Source organism: Mytilus edulis, chromosome 10, assembly GCF_963676685.1.
Source record: "Mytilus edulis chromosome 10, xbMytEdul2.2, whole genome shotgun sequence".
In the NCBI taxonomy this organism is placed as follows: Eukaryota; Metazoa; Mollusca; class Bivalvia; order Mytilida; family Mytilidae; genus Mytilus; species Mytilus edulis.
Genome location: NC_092353.1, coordinates 37,755,124 through 37,775,522, shown reverse-complemented (window position 1 = coordinate 37,775,522; position 20,399 = coordinate 37,755,124). Strand labels below are relative to the sequence as shown.

Here is a 20,399-nt window from a genome sequence, read left to right as displayed (position 1 = left end):
TCAACCAAATCATTCAGTTACTAGAAATACCTTGAATACTGTCTTTAGAACCAGCAGGTAAAAAAATTAATGAGCAACCAATTTCCTGTGTATTATGATATTTCAAGTAGAAAAAAACAAGTCCATCTTCCGTCTTATGATTAAACCAGAAATTAAGGTAGATGGGGTGTCTAAATTATAATCCATAGAATTTCTTAATAATTTGCCGAAATGTAGTTCATATCCTGCTTGTTTAAGAAAATTAATAAAAAGAATGGGTCACCGGACTTATTTTCACACTACAGGTTGTGCAAAATTGTCAAATTTTGTAAAGATTATGCATGGAAAACCCAATTTTCGGTCATCAAACGAAATCTACACCATAGAATTTTGAGATAAAATATGAGAAGATAGCTCAAATATTATACTTTCAGATAAGAAGAAGAAAAAATGGGGTCACCTGACTCGTTTTCTTGCTACATAATTAAATGGGTAAATTCCTAACACATTCTATTGTAAAAGTAACACTATCTGAATTATCTGCCCTTGCATTTGAGTTGTCTCCCCTTATTTGGCAAAGTTGGAAAAAATGAATCAAACAAAAGTATTTGTTTTTTTGTGAAATACAACCATAAATATGATAAAACATGGCTTTATCTATATCATAATGAAAAATCTTACACATGAATTACCTACTAATTTCAAAATTTGCACATTTTATCAAAAATCTAGACCTTGTTCTCTGGTATTTCAAAATTCAAAATGGAGGAAGACACCCTATCTACCTTAAATGTACAATATCATATATATTCAATATTGATCAAACAATTTAAAACGCGTGATGCCTTCGGTATATAATTTAAATGCATCGTAAGCTGTACACGACGTCTTTTAGCCATCGTATGGCCATCACGCCATCATCGTAATGCATCGTGTAGCCTTCGTAATGCATCGTGTAGGCTTCGGCTGAGATATGAAGCTTAAATACCCGTCTTCGGTTAATCTTCGTATGTCCATCTTTTGCTATCGTATATAATTTTGGCACCATCGTATAGACTTCGTTTATTCATCGTACTTGCTTCGGTCACTTTTTGGTATTTTAACGAGATCGGGACCAACTTCGTACGAACTTACAATTTTCGCATTCGGGTGTCCATCGTATATAAAAATCGGGACAGTGTGACGCGGGCATTAATTAAAACAAAGTTAACTTTCAACGCTTGTCTGTATTTCTCAGACATATTCCAGCTTCTATTTAAATTTGTCACTACCCATTCATTGTCAACCCAACACTCCGTCGTTTCTGTTGTTGTTTTTGTATTTATACTTTCGACTGACCAGTGGCAGAGCTTGTTACATATTGTTTACCAATCGGCAACCCTGGGACACATAAGGGAAATTCTCGTAATATTGATATTGTTTGTAAAAATAGATTGATCTTCATCAATAAAGATGGGTTGTGACTAAGTTTATTAGTAGATCATTAGAGCAGTTTTATTTGAGTTTATAGTATAATAAGGTAACTACCGCGAAAATACGGAATCTGTACGTGAAATAAACTTCTTAACAAAGTAATATACACAAATATGTCGTATCATGGAAACAAAAGCCAAAATAGCAAATTACAAGTCTTTCATTGCTTGCAACATTAAACATCTCAGTAACAACTACCGTTTATTCTCAATAATTTCAAGAAAACTATACAGACATAGGTTTACATATAAAAAGGGGGGAATGCCGGCATTACAATATTGCCTGTCCCAAGTCAGGAACATTACAGTTGTTTTCCATTTGTATGATTTTGCTGTTTGATAAGGGACTTTCCGTTTTGAGTTTTCCTCGGAGTTCGGTATTTTTGTTATTTTAATTTTTTCCCATCAGTATTTTAATATTACTTAAAAAGAACTTTCAAAGTGGGTTGACCACAATGAAAGCTAAGATGTTGACTTAAAAAACAATCCAATAACAAGAAATGTACTTTTTTTAAAAAGGAAAATGACAAAAAAAAACTCCGAGAAAAGTTCATATACGGAAAGTCTAATCAAATAACAAAATCAAAAGCTCAAACAAATAGACAACAACTGTCATATTCCTGACTTGGTACAGACATTTTCTTACGACAAAAATGGTATTGTAGTCGACGAAATGTCTTGGCAGCTTTACGATTTGGTTAGTCGTTTTGTAATTTAGGTATTCAGTCCACTTGAACGTTTCCTGTTGGGTTTTTTTTCATAACCGTATTGACATCTCATTAGGGAAACTCGTAAATGTTGATGATCATCAACTTCCTATCCGTTCGTAGCTATTGAATTTTAATCAGGTTTCATGGGGGATTCATTTTCCTGTATCTTTTTTTTTTCTATTTAGTATGACTGTTGGTAATTTCATGTCTTTTTTTCGCTAAGACGATTCGTATTAAAAAAAAGAAGATGCGGTATTATTGTCATTGAGACAAATATGTTGAGTTATAGGCAACCGTACGGTCTTCAACAACGACAACAGTTCATTCCGTATAGTCAGCCATAAAAGGCTCCGACGTGAATACTACAAAACATTTTAAAAGAGAAAAATAGCATCCTGATGTATAGAAAAATAAGATACGGAAACAATTATTACACAAATGAGCTTAAAACAACCTCTGAACAACAAAGTTGAAAAAAACACCAAAAAGCATATAACGTACTCCAAAGGGAATTCTAAACCTATAACACATCAAAACAATGGATAACAACTGTCATATTCTGCCTTGGAACAGACAATTTCTTGTTTATAAAATTGCGGTTTAAAGCTGGTATTATAGCTGGCTAAACCTCTCACTTGTTTGAAATTCGCATAAAATGTTATTAAATTGACAACAATTAGGTGAACATATTAGGTAAAATTGTCAGAAATATGGGTGTATCAGTTAACACAGTATTATAATCTTAATAACTATAAAAGCAAATTAATATGTCAAGAATGAAAAACAAAAGAGCATAAAGACAAAACACACATCCGCAAAACGTAAGACAGAAATACACAGTAAAAGTTATAATTATTCTTCAAAACCATCGCTTATTATTTGTTAAGTCAATACGGAATATCTATTAACTAGGTCTTGTTATCTTCCGATGAAATTGTTTTAGAAAATACCAGCACACGTTCTTCGACATACCCCCAGGCTCATCAAATGACTTCTCAGACACTTGTGACATTTGACAGTATAGCACCTGCAACTATTTAATACCGAATGAGCTGGGGAATTAAAATAGTCTGGTTTGCATTAGTTTCTGGTACTGGGATGACTGTTTATGTCAAATTCAAGGTATAAGTCTAAAAATAAGTCAAAAAGCCGTGTCTGTTGTCTCTTTAATTCTTGTTCCAGAGGATATATTAATAGGACCCAATCAGAATAGTTTATCATCAATATATCTCAATGTGAAATTCAATGATTTGACTTCTTTGATCTTCTTGTTTTTGTCAAGTGATTGAAGACCCCGACTCATATGAGAATAAGGATAGTCAACAAGTAGAGGTGCAGATTTCCTCCCCAAAGGAATGCCGACAATTTGTTGAAAAGTCTACCTCCAAATTCACTAAATATGTTGTCAATACGAAACTCCAGCATATTGATCACTTGTTCCTCTGTGTAGCATTTTTTACTTTTTTGTTCACTTTTAACAAAATATACCGTATAACATTATTAATTCGTATATTTTAACTAATTTGATTCGTTAAGGGATAGTCACACGATAAACTATAATTTCGAAGGTAGATAGAAAACGGCGGAAAGCAAAAAGCATATTGCACGTATATTTTTAGAATATCTAAAAACCGATATACTTTGTGACATCATGTAATGAATTTCATGGTATTGTTAAAAGTTCTATAGAAAATATCTATGATCGATTATTTGAAGAAAAAAAATCTTTAAATACATAAGATGTAAAAAAACAAATGTAAATGAGATAACAACTAATATGTTGTTATTTTCTTGGAGAGAATATCATATCTATAAAATTTGTATATTGAATTACTCGAGTGCTCATTTATTCCTTATTCTTTTTCCCCGATTGATAACATGGCCAGAGGGGCGAAAAATCTATGGCGAAAGGGAAAGTTAAAAGCTCCTAAATTGCATGGGGCGGATGGATAAACAGATAAAAAAGTGGCGAGCTTAAATCATATTGAATGCATCAATACTCCCCATACCTGGGACAGTGATAGTACAGTTCTGCGTTTTCGACTAATAATCATGTCCTGAAAATTTGATGTCTTCTCCCTCTTTCAACCGATTAATTATAAAATGATTGTTTAAAACATTAAATAATTCATTGACATATCAATTTACTCGGTGTTTATGTAATTCTATAGTAGAAGTTAATTTATGATCAGGCCCTGAAGGTCGCATGAAACACTATACTATAATGAATTAAACATTTATCATACAACGTAGTATGTCTAATATCTGTTTTAAAATGTTCATATTGTGTTGTACGTATTTGCATGTGAACTAAACATTTCTTTCATTTCAATCAGAACTGCAAATTAGCAGCATTTTATGATCAATGTCATACATATTTCAGATCGACAAAGAGGTTTGCCATAAAATATGATTTGCAAAAACATGTCTTTTAAAAAATCGGATAGGTATTTTTTTGTATGTCTAATGTTAAAACATGTCCGTGCACAATGGCTGTGTATTCCAATTTTGAAAATATAAAATATGTCTAAAAATTTTACTGAATAAGGTGTCCAGATAATATCAACCTATATACATTCAGTTAATCTGATATGCGTTTGAAAGTATTGAAGAATTGTACTTTTTGCAAATTAAGAGGCCATATGCTTCTCTCTAGATCTTATCAGACTGTTCACATATGTTATATATTTTGATAACCTAATAGGGGTGGGTTCAATAAAACCCAATATGGCTGCTATTTCTAGCATCATGTTTGTGTAACATCTCAAATTAGGAGCAATTGCTTATAACAAGAACACATTTTAAGAAATTGACTGGAGTAATGACTAAATAAGATAAAGGATTTTTTTTTTTATTTGTGTAATTCTTTTTATTTGTGAAAATGTACTATGCACGGTTTTTGTTAATGACTATGACCTCAGACATAGCACACATATCAACTTACCGACAAATGCATTGAAAGCAGTACCATTTCAACTGTGTTAAGGGCAGAACCTTATAGAGAAATGGTTGACGAAAACTATCTGTTAACATTAGAAAGAGCTTTCCATCTGAAGTTATGTGAAGTTTGTTCAACCTACTATATTTCCTAAGTTTAAATTTTATTAAAATCCAGACACGCCTGTGTAATTGAATTATTGTAAACCACCTTTTCCTCTGATGCGAGTTTATTACAATCCTTGAGATAATAAATGGAAATACGATGAGTGAGTAAAGAATATCAAAATCGGTTGTTTTTAATTTATATTACACATTTGAATACCATACTTGAACTGATTTAAATCTTTGTAAGTTAATATTATTTAAATTATTACAATGTCAAACTAATTTCCGATATTAATTTAAGGACCAGTAAATTGACCCATCGTAATTAAGAAAAAATAGGTATATATTACTGTCAGTTCTTGTATTTAGACTTTTAATGATTGTCACTGTGATATCATGAAATATAGCCTTTATAATATTACAAAATTTAGAATCAATCTGGCTGTGTGTCTTATCATTAATTTTCAAAAAACTGCATTTTAGGAATACATTTTAAGAGTAGGAAAATTATAGAGCGAATGTTGACCGTGTCTTTTTAAATAAGGAACTATAGCACGAGTATAGACAAATTAGATATAATTGTTTAATTATATAATTATATTGTGTTTAGTCAATTGTTTTCATATTTTCTAAATTAAAAAAAAAAGATTTGAATGTCAACTTATAGAAAGTGAATTTGAAAATTTGGAATTTAAAAGTATGTTTTTAAAATTCTGATAACACATCCAGTTTTTGGTGGGGTTCGTTTTGCTCAATCTATAGTTGTATATGTTGTGTTTTATTTACTAATGTTTGTCTATTGGTCTTTTTAGTTTACCCATGACGTTGTCAGTTAAGGGCATACGATACAGTTACAGGGAAGGTAATGACGTTGCTAACGTAAAATGTTATTTTCGCGACGTCAAACGGTGACTTATCGGGAAAAGATGCAGTTTTCGACTGATTTTTATCATTCAAACTAATTTTACTTGAAAACGAGTTCATGGACCCCTCTTTTTTAAAAAGACATTTTGTTTCATTTTGCAGGGAGATTATGTGGACCAAATTTTATAAAACTGTAAATAGTGCAATTTTTTTAATTTTAATAAATATACGGCAAAAAATTACGTTTTTTTATCAATTCATGACAATTTGATAAATATGACTTATTTTTTAGTAAAAAAGACATAAATTTTTAGGATACTTATAAAATACAGAAATTACAAATTACTTAACAGAAAACAATTTGTGTTTATCTTTTAAAACAAATAAGTTATGGATTTCTTTCGAAAGGGAAAATACGGCCAGAAATCCGAATTTTTAGCAAATATACAGAATTTCGACCTCATTTAACTCAAAAAGTAGCACATGAAGGTATATTTTTTATTATATATTTGATTTAATCAGGCAAAAATTAGCCTATATAGAAATTTTCATCAAACTGTAAATACGGGATCAAAACTGTATCGTATGCCCTTAAGTTTCCGCATATCAGATGGATGTCCCTCTGTTATCTTTTGCCCCTCTTAAAAATATTTTTGGCAGGAATAAGCTTTTATTGACTATGAAAAAAACATTTAGTCAACATCTTCAAAGATTTCTTTTTCTCTGTTGACAATTATCAAAAGGGCAATAACTCTAATAAGTATATGTTAACCTCGTAAGAATTTTGATTTGTGAGTTATGAAGATCTTGTGTTGGACCCTCGTAGATTTGTCTTATCTAGATATAAAAAAATTATTTGAGTTAGTTGATATACATTTTAACGTAACTGGATTACGATCTAAAATATAATCACTATAAATACAGTATTACAAAAAAACTTGATATTTAGAATGCTCACAAGGAAGCTATTAAACCAAGATTTCCAAATGGTGAAGTTGAAATCATCCCTTCGTAAATTTTACGGACGCCATCACGAGTTGGTTGACCATTATGGAATAACCGTATCACAAAGGATATCGGATATGTTCCTTACGTCGTAACTACAATTCCCTTCCCTTTCCTGAATGTGACCTACCGAATTAGACTTTTTACCGGATTTGTTATCACATAAGCAACACGACGGGTGCCGCATGTGGAGCAGGATCTGCTTACCCTTCCGGAGCACCTGAGATCACCCCTAGTTTTTTGGTGGGGTTCGTGTTGTTTATTCTTTAGTTTTCTATGTTGTGTCGTGTGTGCTGTTGTTTGTTTGTCTTTTTCATTTTTAGCCATGGCGTTGTCAGTTTGTTTTAGATTTATGAGTTTGACTATCCCTTTGGTATCTTTCGTCCCTCTTTTAGAAGAAACACAAATAATTACATCATAATTACTAACAATATTCTGTATCAATATTTTTTGTAATGGTAGGAATATACAAAAAAAATAACACCATAACATACTTGTCCCATATGGATTTTTTTTTAGAAATGTACATGTGGCGTCACTTTTTTGTGACGTTAACAATTTCATGTGATGCTCACTTAACAATTCTATCGTGGAGTACTCTGAGTAAAATCTGTCCGTTGTTAGTCTGTGCATTAGATGTTGTGATGTACTATTATATTATTTATGTACGTATTTCTCTATCCTGAGTGTTCTTTCGTTTATTTGTACACTATTCCTGTCACGTACTGTCGTAATTTTTAGTGGTATTTTCAACATTGCCTTACAGTTAGTATACCCCTAACTTGACTTTAGGTCTGCCACAGGTTTCAATGTGACCGCTATGCATATTCAGGTTTGCTGGCAATAGGTTTATTCGAACATTTTTTCTTAAAATCTCCTGATCAAGTCAAGAATATGGCAGCTGTTATCAAATTCTTCGTTTCTATATATATGTTGGAGCTTGTTTGTTTAGTCTGTTAAGTGTTTCGTTTCGTTTCTGTTCTTTTCTCTTATAGTTGATATGCGTTTCCCTCAATTTTGATTTGTAATCCGGATATGGTTTTGCTTAATCGAAATATGATTATTGAACAACATTATAGTACGGTTGCCTTTATTTAGGCAAATTGAACAAGGGGAAGTTAATAAAAACTGACAATATCAAACGTCAGACATTAGAAACGTATGTATAAGATTAAGATAAAATGGTTCATTCGTTTAAAAGATGGAATTCTTTCAAAAGAATAAAAAGACAAATAGTCATTTTGTACTTACGAGAGTGTTTACAATTTCTGCATTTTTATTAAAAAAAAATAGATGGGCAAATAAGGGCCTAAAATAGTATAACGATGTTCAAAACTCTTTTCCCATTGGATATATAATCTTATACGGAAACAATCAAAGGAAAAGCACGATATTCAGATGGATTGAGACCGTATGGTAGTTGTTTTCTAAAACATGTATGTATGCATCGTACCAGCCTAAAAAAGAAAGTACATATGCACTGCTATTTTTATAAGGTCAAAATATAGGGCTGTGAAGTATATTATAAACGTTTATACAATGTACATGTATGCCCCAAACTTCTAAGAGTGTAAACTTATACGAAAATTCTGTTATACCCCTAACTTGACTTTAGGTCTGCCACAGGTTTCAATTTGACCGCTATGCATATTCAGGTTTGCTGGTAACATTCCAACGTTATTTCCCTACGAGATGAAACATAGAGATCATATCTTGAAACCAATAATTAAACAAAACTAAACATCTATGAATATTATGTATAAAGAGTCGCGGTTAGTTAAACAGCTGTATTTACACAGAGAAACCTTTAGTTATGTTTTCTAATGAAATTTCATAACAATTTTTGCTTGTAGATTTAAATTCGGCATTTTTTCCCGAAATAGGTTAAAAAAAACTATGCTACAAGCGTGTGCTTAAAAAAAAGATTTAGTTTTCTTGACTTTTGCCTGAAATGTGAAAAGAAATGATTAAAGTTTATATGTTTTCATCATACACACTAACGTATCTATAGGTATTATGTTAAAAATTATATTTTGCGTTAAATATTTTTGTTCACAAAAGATGCATTCTCTCTCCCTTAACATATATACTGAAAAAACAACACATATATGTCATTCCCTACGAATTTGTTTTTCAATGATGAAATACATGTGTTTGTATTATATGGGTGTAGGACAATTGTAGTAAGGTCTGACCTACGAAAGCTTTGTTTTACATCCTTAGACATGTCTCAGACACGTCATTAGTACATCCTTAAAAAAATCTGAAGAGATATTCTAGGACAAATTCTAGGATACTTTTATTTACACGGCGCAATGTCTTAGCGGAGATTAAGAGTAGCACAAGATCTCGACCTACACTATTGTTTTTTTACATCTTTTCTTAGCACAGCCAGAATTCAAAAATGTACATTTTATATTCAAATTAAGGTTTGAATTTGATGGTAATTGAAAAGGAAACAGAGAAAAATAATGTTCTTGTAAAATAAAAATAACGTTTGAGGTTAGCTCTTTTTTTCTTGTTATAAATATACGACTTATAAACGTTCTCTATCAAATAAATGTAATCATCTGAACTACATGTACGTTCTCTATAAGGAAACAAGTAAAACATGTTTTTTTTTTTTAAATCAAACGATATTCTATACTATAAAAAAAACCTCTCGTAAATTTAACATAAAACTTTACAGTTTTCTATTTAAATGAAGTTTTAAAACAAATCACTAACAAGTATGTCTATAAATTTGCCTGTTTCATTCAAATATAGGCTGAATATTTTCTGTTTTTATCGTGACCGATAACAAATGAGGTATTAAATATAGTTATATTCCAATTTGCTGAAAAACCATAACATTTTACGTTATTGTTTTACCCAAGAACAAATGACAATCAGTCACACCATTCATTTCGATTGTTTTAATTATTTAAATGTATTTAACATAATTTAACATATTTTTTTGCTATTTATTTCAATGAAAAAGATCGAGTCCTTGCCATTCCTTTTGCGAATTTATTAGTTGATCCATGTGCAAGCATTTTAACAATCCTTTTTTATGTTTTTTCCAGTAATTATAATCTAAGTAGCATACAGAAATATCTAAAGTAAATCGTGGGGAAATCATCATTCCATTTCAATGCCGGATTAACAAAATATAAATATGACGAAACAGTGTCTTTTAAAGTCAGCCTGTAAAATTATTCTATGTCCGTATTTTCTTTCCTTTTTTATTACATTTATATTATTATCTGAATACATTGTTAAACTACATTGTTTTATTATAATTATTTTGTCAGATGTATGCAGTTACAAAATACATATCTTAATAACAGTTTCTTTCAAATAAATGATAGTTTGGCAGTATAAATCTGATCATATTGCATTTAATAATTTGCCACTTGTCCATCATCTATATGTAAGCCAGTATTATAATCAACAACCATGAAGACACCAGCAATTACAGCTGTGCACATTCCAACAATTGTTAAATCCAACGAATAGCCATAGTTGAAATATAATCCTAATGCACCAAAATGGTCATCATCATTATGTGTGAAAACTATTGAAGCAATAAGAATAAACACCACTGAAATGGAAAAGAATATAAAGTTAAGTATGTCAGTTGTCTATCACATTTATAAAATATTTACGAATTACATGTTGGCAATCTAGATAATGTCTAACGAAATATGTCACGCTCTTAATCCTACAAAATCATCCATCAACGACATATTCACTTCATGACAAAACATCAATGCGTGACAGTATGTTCAGCTCGGTAGAGATGTTACCAGAATGCATTGAAAGCACACAACCACGCATGCTAAGTAATTCGACGAGAACTTCTTAGCAACGACACAAAGCGTTATGATAAGTATCCGCAGTTTCATATTATGGCAAAAAACTGTTAAATGAAGTGAGAAATATATCTCTACCAGAGAACACATAACATAGAGGTTAACAAATGTAGGTAATTGTTCGACCTTCAACAATGAGCAACACCAATACCACATAGTCAGCTTATAAAATGTCACGATATGACAATGTAGAATTAATTCAAAAAAAGAAATTAACGGCCAAGTGTATGTACAAAAAAAATTAACTCAAGACAAATACTGTGGATTCATTTATTTTCGTGGGTACCAATTTTCGTGGATTGAGGAAAACTTACATGTTCATGGATATTTGATTTCGTTGTTTGCCGAAGTCTGCATACAAGCCACAAGAAAATTTGTCATTCGTTGGACATTTAATTTCGTGGTTCAACTGTTCCCACGAAATCCACGTGAATTTGTATACAACGAATAATAATGACTCCACAGTATGCTTTACAATTAAAAAAAAAAAAACAACTACCACTGCATTACACACTCCTGACTTTAGACAGGCACATCAGTATGAGCCAAGTTCCACTTGTTTGTGGATACCAATGCCTCCTTAACATTGGACAACGTTGTAACGGCATAACATATGAACCAACTATAGAACTCGTAGAAAAGGGTTGAACTCACTTTCGATACAAAGTAGAAAATAACTTTCAAAAACACAGACCGGACATCCAAACAACAAATAAGACAGTAAGTATATATATGAGATTCTAACATGACGTCCTTCAAACACTTTGAGTACATCATGTATCTAAGACTAAAAGCTTGCTTTCGTAAGTGCATCCAATCATAAAACAGTCGAAAGGAAGAAAAAGGGCTCGAATTGTGCGATAGACAGATTATTTGGTTTTCTGTTAAAAAACATCGCACAAATTCAAATTCAAATTCAAATATTTTTTTATTGCTAATCAAAAAGCTCACAAGGAGCAGAACAATGTTATAAAACAAAATAATAATTAAGCTAAGACAAGCAGAAGAATACAACAAGCACAGTATTTAATAATATAACTAGGCTAAGAAAAGGGGGATCACTGGGCAATACTACACATCTATATATCATTTAAGGAAACTTTCCTATATGAGGATAAATTTTCCAATAATTCTCCGAGTTTCTGGAGTATGAAAATATCTTCAGCAGACATAAGCCAAATAAATTGTGATTTAATATCTAAACCACTAAAATTTTTAAACCGTTTTATATCATCCACCGACCACAATTTTAGCTGTATGTCTTTGGCTAAAGGTTGTTTTTCTATGATGGAATGTTGTATAAAATTACGAAAAATCTGAAGTGTTAATGTTTTTAAGGTTCACCGGAAGGTACCAAGACCTTGTCGATAAATATTCCGTACACAAATAATACATGATGGTCTTGAAGTATAGATTCTGCGTACATCATCATCTTAACAACGTGATGTAGTATTCTTTTATTTGTCTTTATCAATAGTACTTTTACTGTTTAATCTGTGTTTTTTGTATCCATTTGACGTGACTCTGTATTCATATGTATGTCATACCTTGAACGACAAAATGATTTTATTTTATTTCATCACTTTATTGTGAAGTCTGTTTTTTGTGAAATCCATTTGACAGGACTCTTTACTTATGTTTCTAGTCATACTTTGAACGACAACATTAGTTTATATCTACCTGTGTGACGTCAAACGCACGATTCTACACCAGTACTTTTTTTACAGAAGAAAAATGCCTGTACCTAGTCAGGAATAGGACTCTTTTGATGTATTTGAGTGTTTGACCTAGCCATTTGATTAGGGACTTTCCTTTTTGAATTCTACTCAGAGTTATGTATTCTAGTGATTTTACTTTTTACATCTAGGTAACATATTTAATAAGACTTGATAGCATTGCATGAACTCCAAAGGAAATAAAACTAAGTAAACGTCTCCTGCTATGCGTCCAATTAAACTTTATCAGAAAAAAATTCTGATATTATTTTAAACAGACCATTAAGCTAGTTTAACGTTGCTCTCTCTTCAATTATTCAATATTTATAATAGAAAAAAATCATGGATCAATGACACAACATATGTATATGCACCACAAAAAAAAACATAACATGTTTAACTCCGCCACATTCTGTATGTATGTGCCTGTCCCAAGAGCCAGCTGAAAGGCAGTGGTTGTCGTTTGTTTATGTGTTACATATTTGTTTTATGTCCCACCTACGGTAGTAGAGAGGCATTATGTTTTCTGGTATGTTCGTCAGTCTGTTCGTCCATCCGCTCGTTCGTCCGTTCGTCCCACTTCAGGTTAAAGTTTTTGGTCAAGGTAGTTTTGGATGAAGTTGAAGTCCAATCATAGTATATATGTTCCCTATGATATGATCTCTCTAATTTTAATGCCAAATTAGAGTTTTTGCCCCAATTTCATGGTCCACTGATCATAGAAAATGATAGTGCAAGTTTCATGTTAAAGTTTTTGGTCAAGGTAGTTTTGGATGAAGTTGAAGTCCAATCAACTTGAAACTTAGTTTACATGTTTCCTAGGATATGATCTTTCTCATTTTAATGCCAAAAAAGAGTTTTTATCCCAATTTCATGGTCCACTTAACATAGAAAATGATAGTGCGAGTGGGGCATCCGTGTACTATGGACATATTCTTGTTCGTTCATTTTTTGTACATAAATTAGGCCGTTAGTTTTCTCGTTTGAACTGTTTCACATTGCTTTTTCGAGGTCTCTTAAAGCTGACTATGCGGTATGGGTTTTGCTCATTGTTGAAGTTCGTACGGTGACCTATTGTAGTTAATTTCTGTGTCATTTTGATCTCGTGTGGAGTGTTGTCTCAATGGCAATCATACCACATCTTTTTTTATATAAACGTAGACGGACCAGCGATTTTCTTTCTGTTTTTAATGCCAAAGTCACACTGAAGAGAGACACTTATTGTCGAAATGCGCATCTGGTGCAGAAAAATTGGAACCGTTAATGTTATTATAGTGAGGACTTAAAAATAGAGCACGTCAAAAAAAAGCAGCAACTTTCACCTGACTGTAAATTTTAGACGGCCCTTATTCTAACCTACTGTTGGCATTTTAACCTATTGTGTATGTTTGTTGTGTTCATACATTGTTGTCAATGAAATGGAATTGTAAGTACTTTTATACACGTAAGAGGTTAAGCAAGCTATGAAACCAGGTTGACAAGTCAGGAATATGACAGTTATTATCCATTAATTTGATGTGTTTCGTATTTTTTTAAATTTTAGGACAAACACTCATACAAGACGTCGTCTGACAGTTTTGATAAAAGTAAATAATAGGTAGAGCTCAATATTCTGGATATTATTGCACCTGTCAGATTTTCTCTTTTTGAAGCGGTTTTTAAAATAATAAGCAAATAGTTATCAGAAGATGTTGTATGAGTGTCAATGGGTCAACTTTCCATCCAAGTCACAATTTTTTTTAAGTAAACCGTTATAGGTCAAAGAACTGTCTTCAAGACAGAGCTTTGAGTCACAAGGAGCAGTAAGCTTTCTTTTCATTATTATGTTCAATTTAAGCAATGTCGACAATCTTTGCTGAAAAGCTGTTATATCGGACATTTATTTTGAAAGGCTAAATTTCCTAATTATGATTGTTGCCAATTGTAATTAAAATTTACCCAGTTGTTTCAGAGATGGAGATTTCAGTAAAAGTAAACGCACGATGACGGGCGATCGATGCCGATATGAGAAAGTTTTCTTGCCCTTTATGCTTGTTGAACCTGCCTTGTTGCTAATCGAAAGAAAATTAAGTTGATATCTCAATAAATTCAGAAAAAAAGGTGTTGTTGTCTTAATACGAAATATGGAGAATTAACTGACAGATACTCAATACTAGGCAAACTTACGATGACGGCATCCGTGAAACTTCCAAGGTACATGCATTAGTTGTATAATAATTGATCTGTAAAAGAATATTGCTCAGAATTTTATCTTTTTTAATTAAAATATTTTTTCTTCACACAACAGATTATCGTCAAAATGTATTGAATGAGAAACTTACCAGCCACAAATGTCATTCCAATTGCAGCGTCGAGAATACATTTCTTCCCCTTGAAAACAAACAGTTTTAAACCAGCACAAATAAGCGCAGCACAAAGGAAAATAATCCCGAGGATACTTGTTGCTCTGCTAGCCTTAAACCATACTGTGATAGAAAAATATTTACATTCTAAAGTTATCAAACTAAGAATGATATTTCTAAAACATGCCAATTTAAACAATATCATAAATGCAATATGATTAGCAAACGTTATTGTAACATGATTGATGAATTGATTGATTGATTGATTGTTGGTTGCTTAACGTTCAGTGTCAAATGTTGCATGCACATTCATTAAAAGTCTAGACCAAAGGTTTTCTGAAATTTGACAAACAAAGATGAATAGAGACCCCCACGCAATTTTCAAGAAACACAGAAAGTGAAGTTACATTCCATTTTACGACTAAGGATATCTATAGTCTTTTTTTATTCTTAGTCTTAAGTTTTCTATATTTTGTCTTCTGTACTATTATTTGTCTGTTTGTAATTTTATTTTTAGCCATGGCGTTGTCAGTTTATTTTTCAATCTATGAGTTTGACTGTCCCTCTGGTATCTTTCGTCCCTCTTTTATATTGCATTTACCTTGTTTCATTCAACTATGTGCTTTTGATGTCACCGTAAATGATCGAGTCCTTGCCATTCTATGGAAACATTATTAGTCGATTCTTGTGCAAGCATTTTGAAAATGCTGTTGCGTTTTTATAATTACGAGTATACATCTAACATACTTAATTAAGTTGTAAGTATAGTACCTCTATCTCCTAAATTGAAGAACTCAACTGAATCCTGGCATGCTGACAGATCTTTAATCGAAAGATAAGTTTCACAGCTTATCCATAGTCCAATGTAGTAGTTCTTGAAAGATGATTGTTTAATATCAATAAAATGTGAAGTCGAAAAGCCAATCACATATATTAGCAAAGCTTTCAGCATCAATATAAAACTGGTCATTAACATTTTCGAAATCATTTGTTTTTTTCACTGCAAAAGAGAAAAAAAAAACAATTTTTAGTAAAAACATATATTTCAGACTTTATATGATTTGGCCTTTTGCCATTCTTTGCTCTCTACTGACATTCCGATTCGGTTTGTCAGTGTAGTTAATGCTTATGTACAATCTGACAAACAATCATTTTAAAGCGATGTTTGTGAAACACCAGTTTTTCTAATAGATTCAAGAAATTATTTTTTTTGTTAGATTTAGCAAATCGTTGCAATGTGGTCATTTAACAACGTCACAATCAAATGTAGTCATTAGGAATTTTTAAAAAGTAAGCTAATATTGTCATTTTCGTAAGAAGATTAAATCGAGGCATGATAATTGAACAATTTATTTTTTCTATTTTCGAACATTCAAGCTCCAAATTGTAATCTTATCCATTTATTATAAAAATTATATAATAGAAGAATGGACATGTTGACACGTTAGGGTTTATATACGAATTGTGTCCGAATGACTTTTCCTGTCATTAAGCAATCCCTCTGCAAAAGTCATAGGCTGTCAAATTCATGTTCACTGTTTCGACTCATATTCTCATATTTCATTTATAACATACTTAAAAAATATTCAAATAACAAAAAATCTGAAATAAACAGTTAACAATGCATGGACTCGATAATGTATATCAGTATCTCATGTGTATTTTTAGTCTTGATGCCATCTTATTATACATTGAGATAACCTCCGAAGACTGTCAACGGTCACATAACCCGATATACTATCAGTGTATCCCAAACTCTGTCTGACTGACAAAATGTCAGACAAAATGTCAGACAAAAACTCGTTCGGACAGACAGGAATTTTAATATATTTTGGTTGAATATTTAGTAGAAAAATACAATTTTTTTCTTTCAGTCAGACAAACCCTAAAACAATTTGGCACAGACTGAATTATACAAATACATATAAACATAAACATTAATATTATGTGACCACGTGCAATTGGATTTGTTTGATTTCATGTCATAGGTTGAAAAAATAAGTTAATCATCGTTTTTAACTGTATGCGAATATTTTTTGTGGATCGAATCAGTTAACAAAATGATTCACCTTTGTCATGTTTGTTTCATTTTCAATCTTGGCATTGCTTTTCTTTTAATGGCTGAACACGCCTAATGCATGCGTAACACATATCTAGCTAAGGGCTTAAATTGAAGGTCACATGAATACGGATTCAATGAGGCCAAATTATTTACTTGCAATTAATAATTCATCAGCGATGAACTACACTGGCTGCTTAATGCGAAGTTTTATTTCACTGTTTCACTTTCATTTATGGTTGAACAAAATAGTCATATTTTAATATTTGGTATCTTCTAGCTAATGCCTCTTTAATAATGTAGTCCGATATATTAAATTAAGCATCCATATTTTGCGGGAAAAAGATGTGTGTGAATAATGTCTATTTTTCGTTTGAGTAAACTGTAATAATAAGATACATAGACATATTCAATAAAATAATACATCTCAAAAATCGCAAATCTTGTTTATTATTGATGTTAAGATTCATGAATGCTACAACCTTTCATTCAAAAGCTTAAAATAGGAATTTGCATAACAAATATAATCTTTAAAACTGGTGTATAGTAAAATCAATAAATCCTTAATATTAATAAACCCTATACCATGTATACATAGTTGTTGTGTCAGTTATATATTGATCACCAATTTCGAAATTAACCTATTAATTTTCAAATACTACTGATTGTATGATCCAAATAATGTACCTATCCGGTAGCCTTAACTTAATATCAATACCAAAAAAATTGTTTACATTGATGATTTTTTTGTTGTTGTTTTCGAATATATAGCCCATAGCATAATTGTACTTTTATATTATATAAATAATTGATTTGTAAAGTTCAGAGAATCCTTGTACTTTTATATTGTAGGTAATTGATTCCATCAAAGAAAGTTTCTTTTCATATATCCTTGATGATGTGTCCTACTTCTATCATGTTTATCCTTCTGGAACACCATTAATTATAAATATATTTTAATTTTGTACTTCATGTATACGGGGGAAACACCTAAATTCATAACGTTGGAATAATTGAATCAATGGAAAAATACTGTGCTGATTGTAACAATAGCAACTAGTAGTACAAATATATGTGTTAAAGTACTTGGAAAATCTTCCGAGTATTGAAGTAATAAATTAAGAGAAGTTGGTCCTCCATGCAAAATGTGCATTTTTTATTTATTCCATTAGAATGTTTAATTCAAAACTTAATTTTCACATATTATTTTAACTCTAAAAAATTTGGATATCACCGTTTTTTATTTATTAATGCCAACATCGGTTTGGGAAAATGAAAATGTCTAATGAAGCAACTCTGATAATATCTACAAAATTAATATTTATCAGAATAATGCAAATACTAAGTTTACCGTTAGCGATATTTTCACGGTAGTTGTTTTTTCTTGAATGATCAGTTTGAACAATACCAAAACCATCTTTTAACTTGGAACTTTGTGTATAACTCGGTAGTGCCATTACCGTGTGCAATATCACTTTGAATACGACATTTGAAATAACCCGGATAGAATTTACGTTGTGTTATGTTGTACTGCTAGAGCACAGTCATAGTAAAGGGGGCGGTTTGGCGCCAACAAACTAGTTAAGCACCGTCACATTATGTATACTAGTCAACAAAAGAAACGATACAAGACTTTTTTCAAATTAAAGATAAAGTTTTCCGTTCATTGGACCAATATTGAAGGAAGTAATACTTAATCATTATGGAAATATAAATCCGTTTAAAAAAAAAAATTTTTTTGCTTTTGTGACGTTTTTTCGCGATTTTTTCCTTTTTTTACAAAATTTACATAAAACGACAATTTTAAAAACAGAAGTTCCAACTAATGATGCCAACCTCTCATTTAAAGGTAAAGACAGTTTTTGCCATCAATTTGTTTTTAAAAATCATACAGTTTGTTCGTTTATTAGTTAAGCAAAGTTCGACCCCACGAGAAATCGTTAAAATGTGTACATTATCAACTGATTTACCATAGACAGTATGTGTAAAGTGATATTCAAAAAGCGGTAACAATCATAAAACTAATCCGAAAGGTTCCAAATTTACTGTGTATTGTTTTCATATCTAAAGCATTGATTTGAGACGAAAATAAAACAATTTTTTTTTGCAATTTATGAGATTTAAAAAAACACTTTTTTTCCCAAAAATTTAAAAAAACAATATTTCAACCCATTAGTTACAACATGAACATAACTTGATTAGCATATTGAATATTTTCAAACAAATTTGAAATTTTATTTAGTACTTAAAAAAAATATGTGTCGATTTTTTAATCAACTTTCCGGAAAACTAATTTACACCCTATGATCGTTTACACGGAAATTAGATACTTTCCGAAAAGTTTTGATTTTTATTATCACATGTGCATACATTACAAATGAAAGCTTTTTAAAATAGTGTATATCATTTTGTTTTATATGTAACACTTTTTGATAAATCTTATTTCAAAGTCGTGTATCGTTTCTTTTGTTGACTAGTTTAGTTTATTAGTCAGGAGCTTGTAGTGCATTGGTTGTCGTTGGTTCCGTGTAATGATATTTCATTTTGCTCATTGTTTTGTACATGTTAATTTGTCAGGACGCATTTTTTTCTAATTTAAAGTGTATTATATTTGCCATTGCTGTGTAATATATAGCTAACTATGTAGTATCGTTTTTTATCATTGTTGAAAGCCCCACAGTGACGTATAGTTGTACTGGTGAATTTTTTGGACTCATTGGCAATCATAACACATCTTCTTATTTTGATATCTAATATAATAATGCAAAACAAATTATTTATCACCTACATATTAAGCAACATTAAAAAATAAACCTACTGTATTTAAGAGAACTGAAAGTATGCTACAAATAGTCACTATAGTCCAAACAATAATTATCAAAAAGACTGTTTACACTGATGATTTCGTTTTGTCGATTCTTTTATAAATAGCTCAGTGCATTATTGCATATTAAATGCATTATACTATACAAAATATATTACATAAAGAAGTTTGTTTTCATATATCCTGGATGATATGACAGAATTGTGTCATGCTTATCTTTCCGGAACTCAATTATATATAAATAGATTTTGAGGTCGATTAGTTTACAGGAATAAAAAACAAATCATAATGTTGAAATAGCAACAGGAATTGAAAAGTACTGTGCTGAGTGGAATCATGTCAGCTATAAGTTTGACAGTATGTCATAAGATTAAGAATCAGCTTTGACAATATATTATGCATGTCTCATTATATTTGCTATTGTTTGAAAGCAGAATATCTGATCATCATTCTTTATTTTAACTCGGGCTTATTTGAAATAATCTAAAAAGTCTTTTCATAGCACACTCATTTTGAAAGGAATCCGAGAT

At 31.1% G+C, this 20,399-nt stretch overlaps 1 protein-coding gene across 1 annotated transcript; it reads right to left on the bottom strand.

The window, feature by feature from the left end:
- Positions 1–9,975: 9,975 nt before the first annotated feature.
- On the bottom strand, positions 9,976–20,019 carry LOC139492417 (uncharacterized). The gene is made up of 4 exons (XM_071280617.1): positions 19,864–20,019; positions 15,758–15,986; positions 14,966–15,109; positions 9,976–10,658 (listed from the first exon to the last, which is right to left on the bottom strand). Exons 2-4 carry the CDS (start codon positions 15,972–15,974, stop codon positions 10,456–10,458), a joined length of 564 nt encoding a protein of 187 aa, XP_071136718.1. The 5' UTR covers positions 15,975–15,986; positions 19,864–20,019; the 3' UTR covers positions 9,976–10,455.
- Positions 20,020–20,399: the final 380 nt, after the last annotated feature.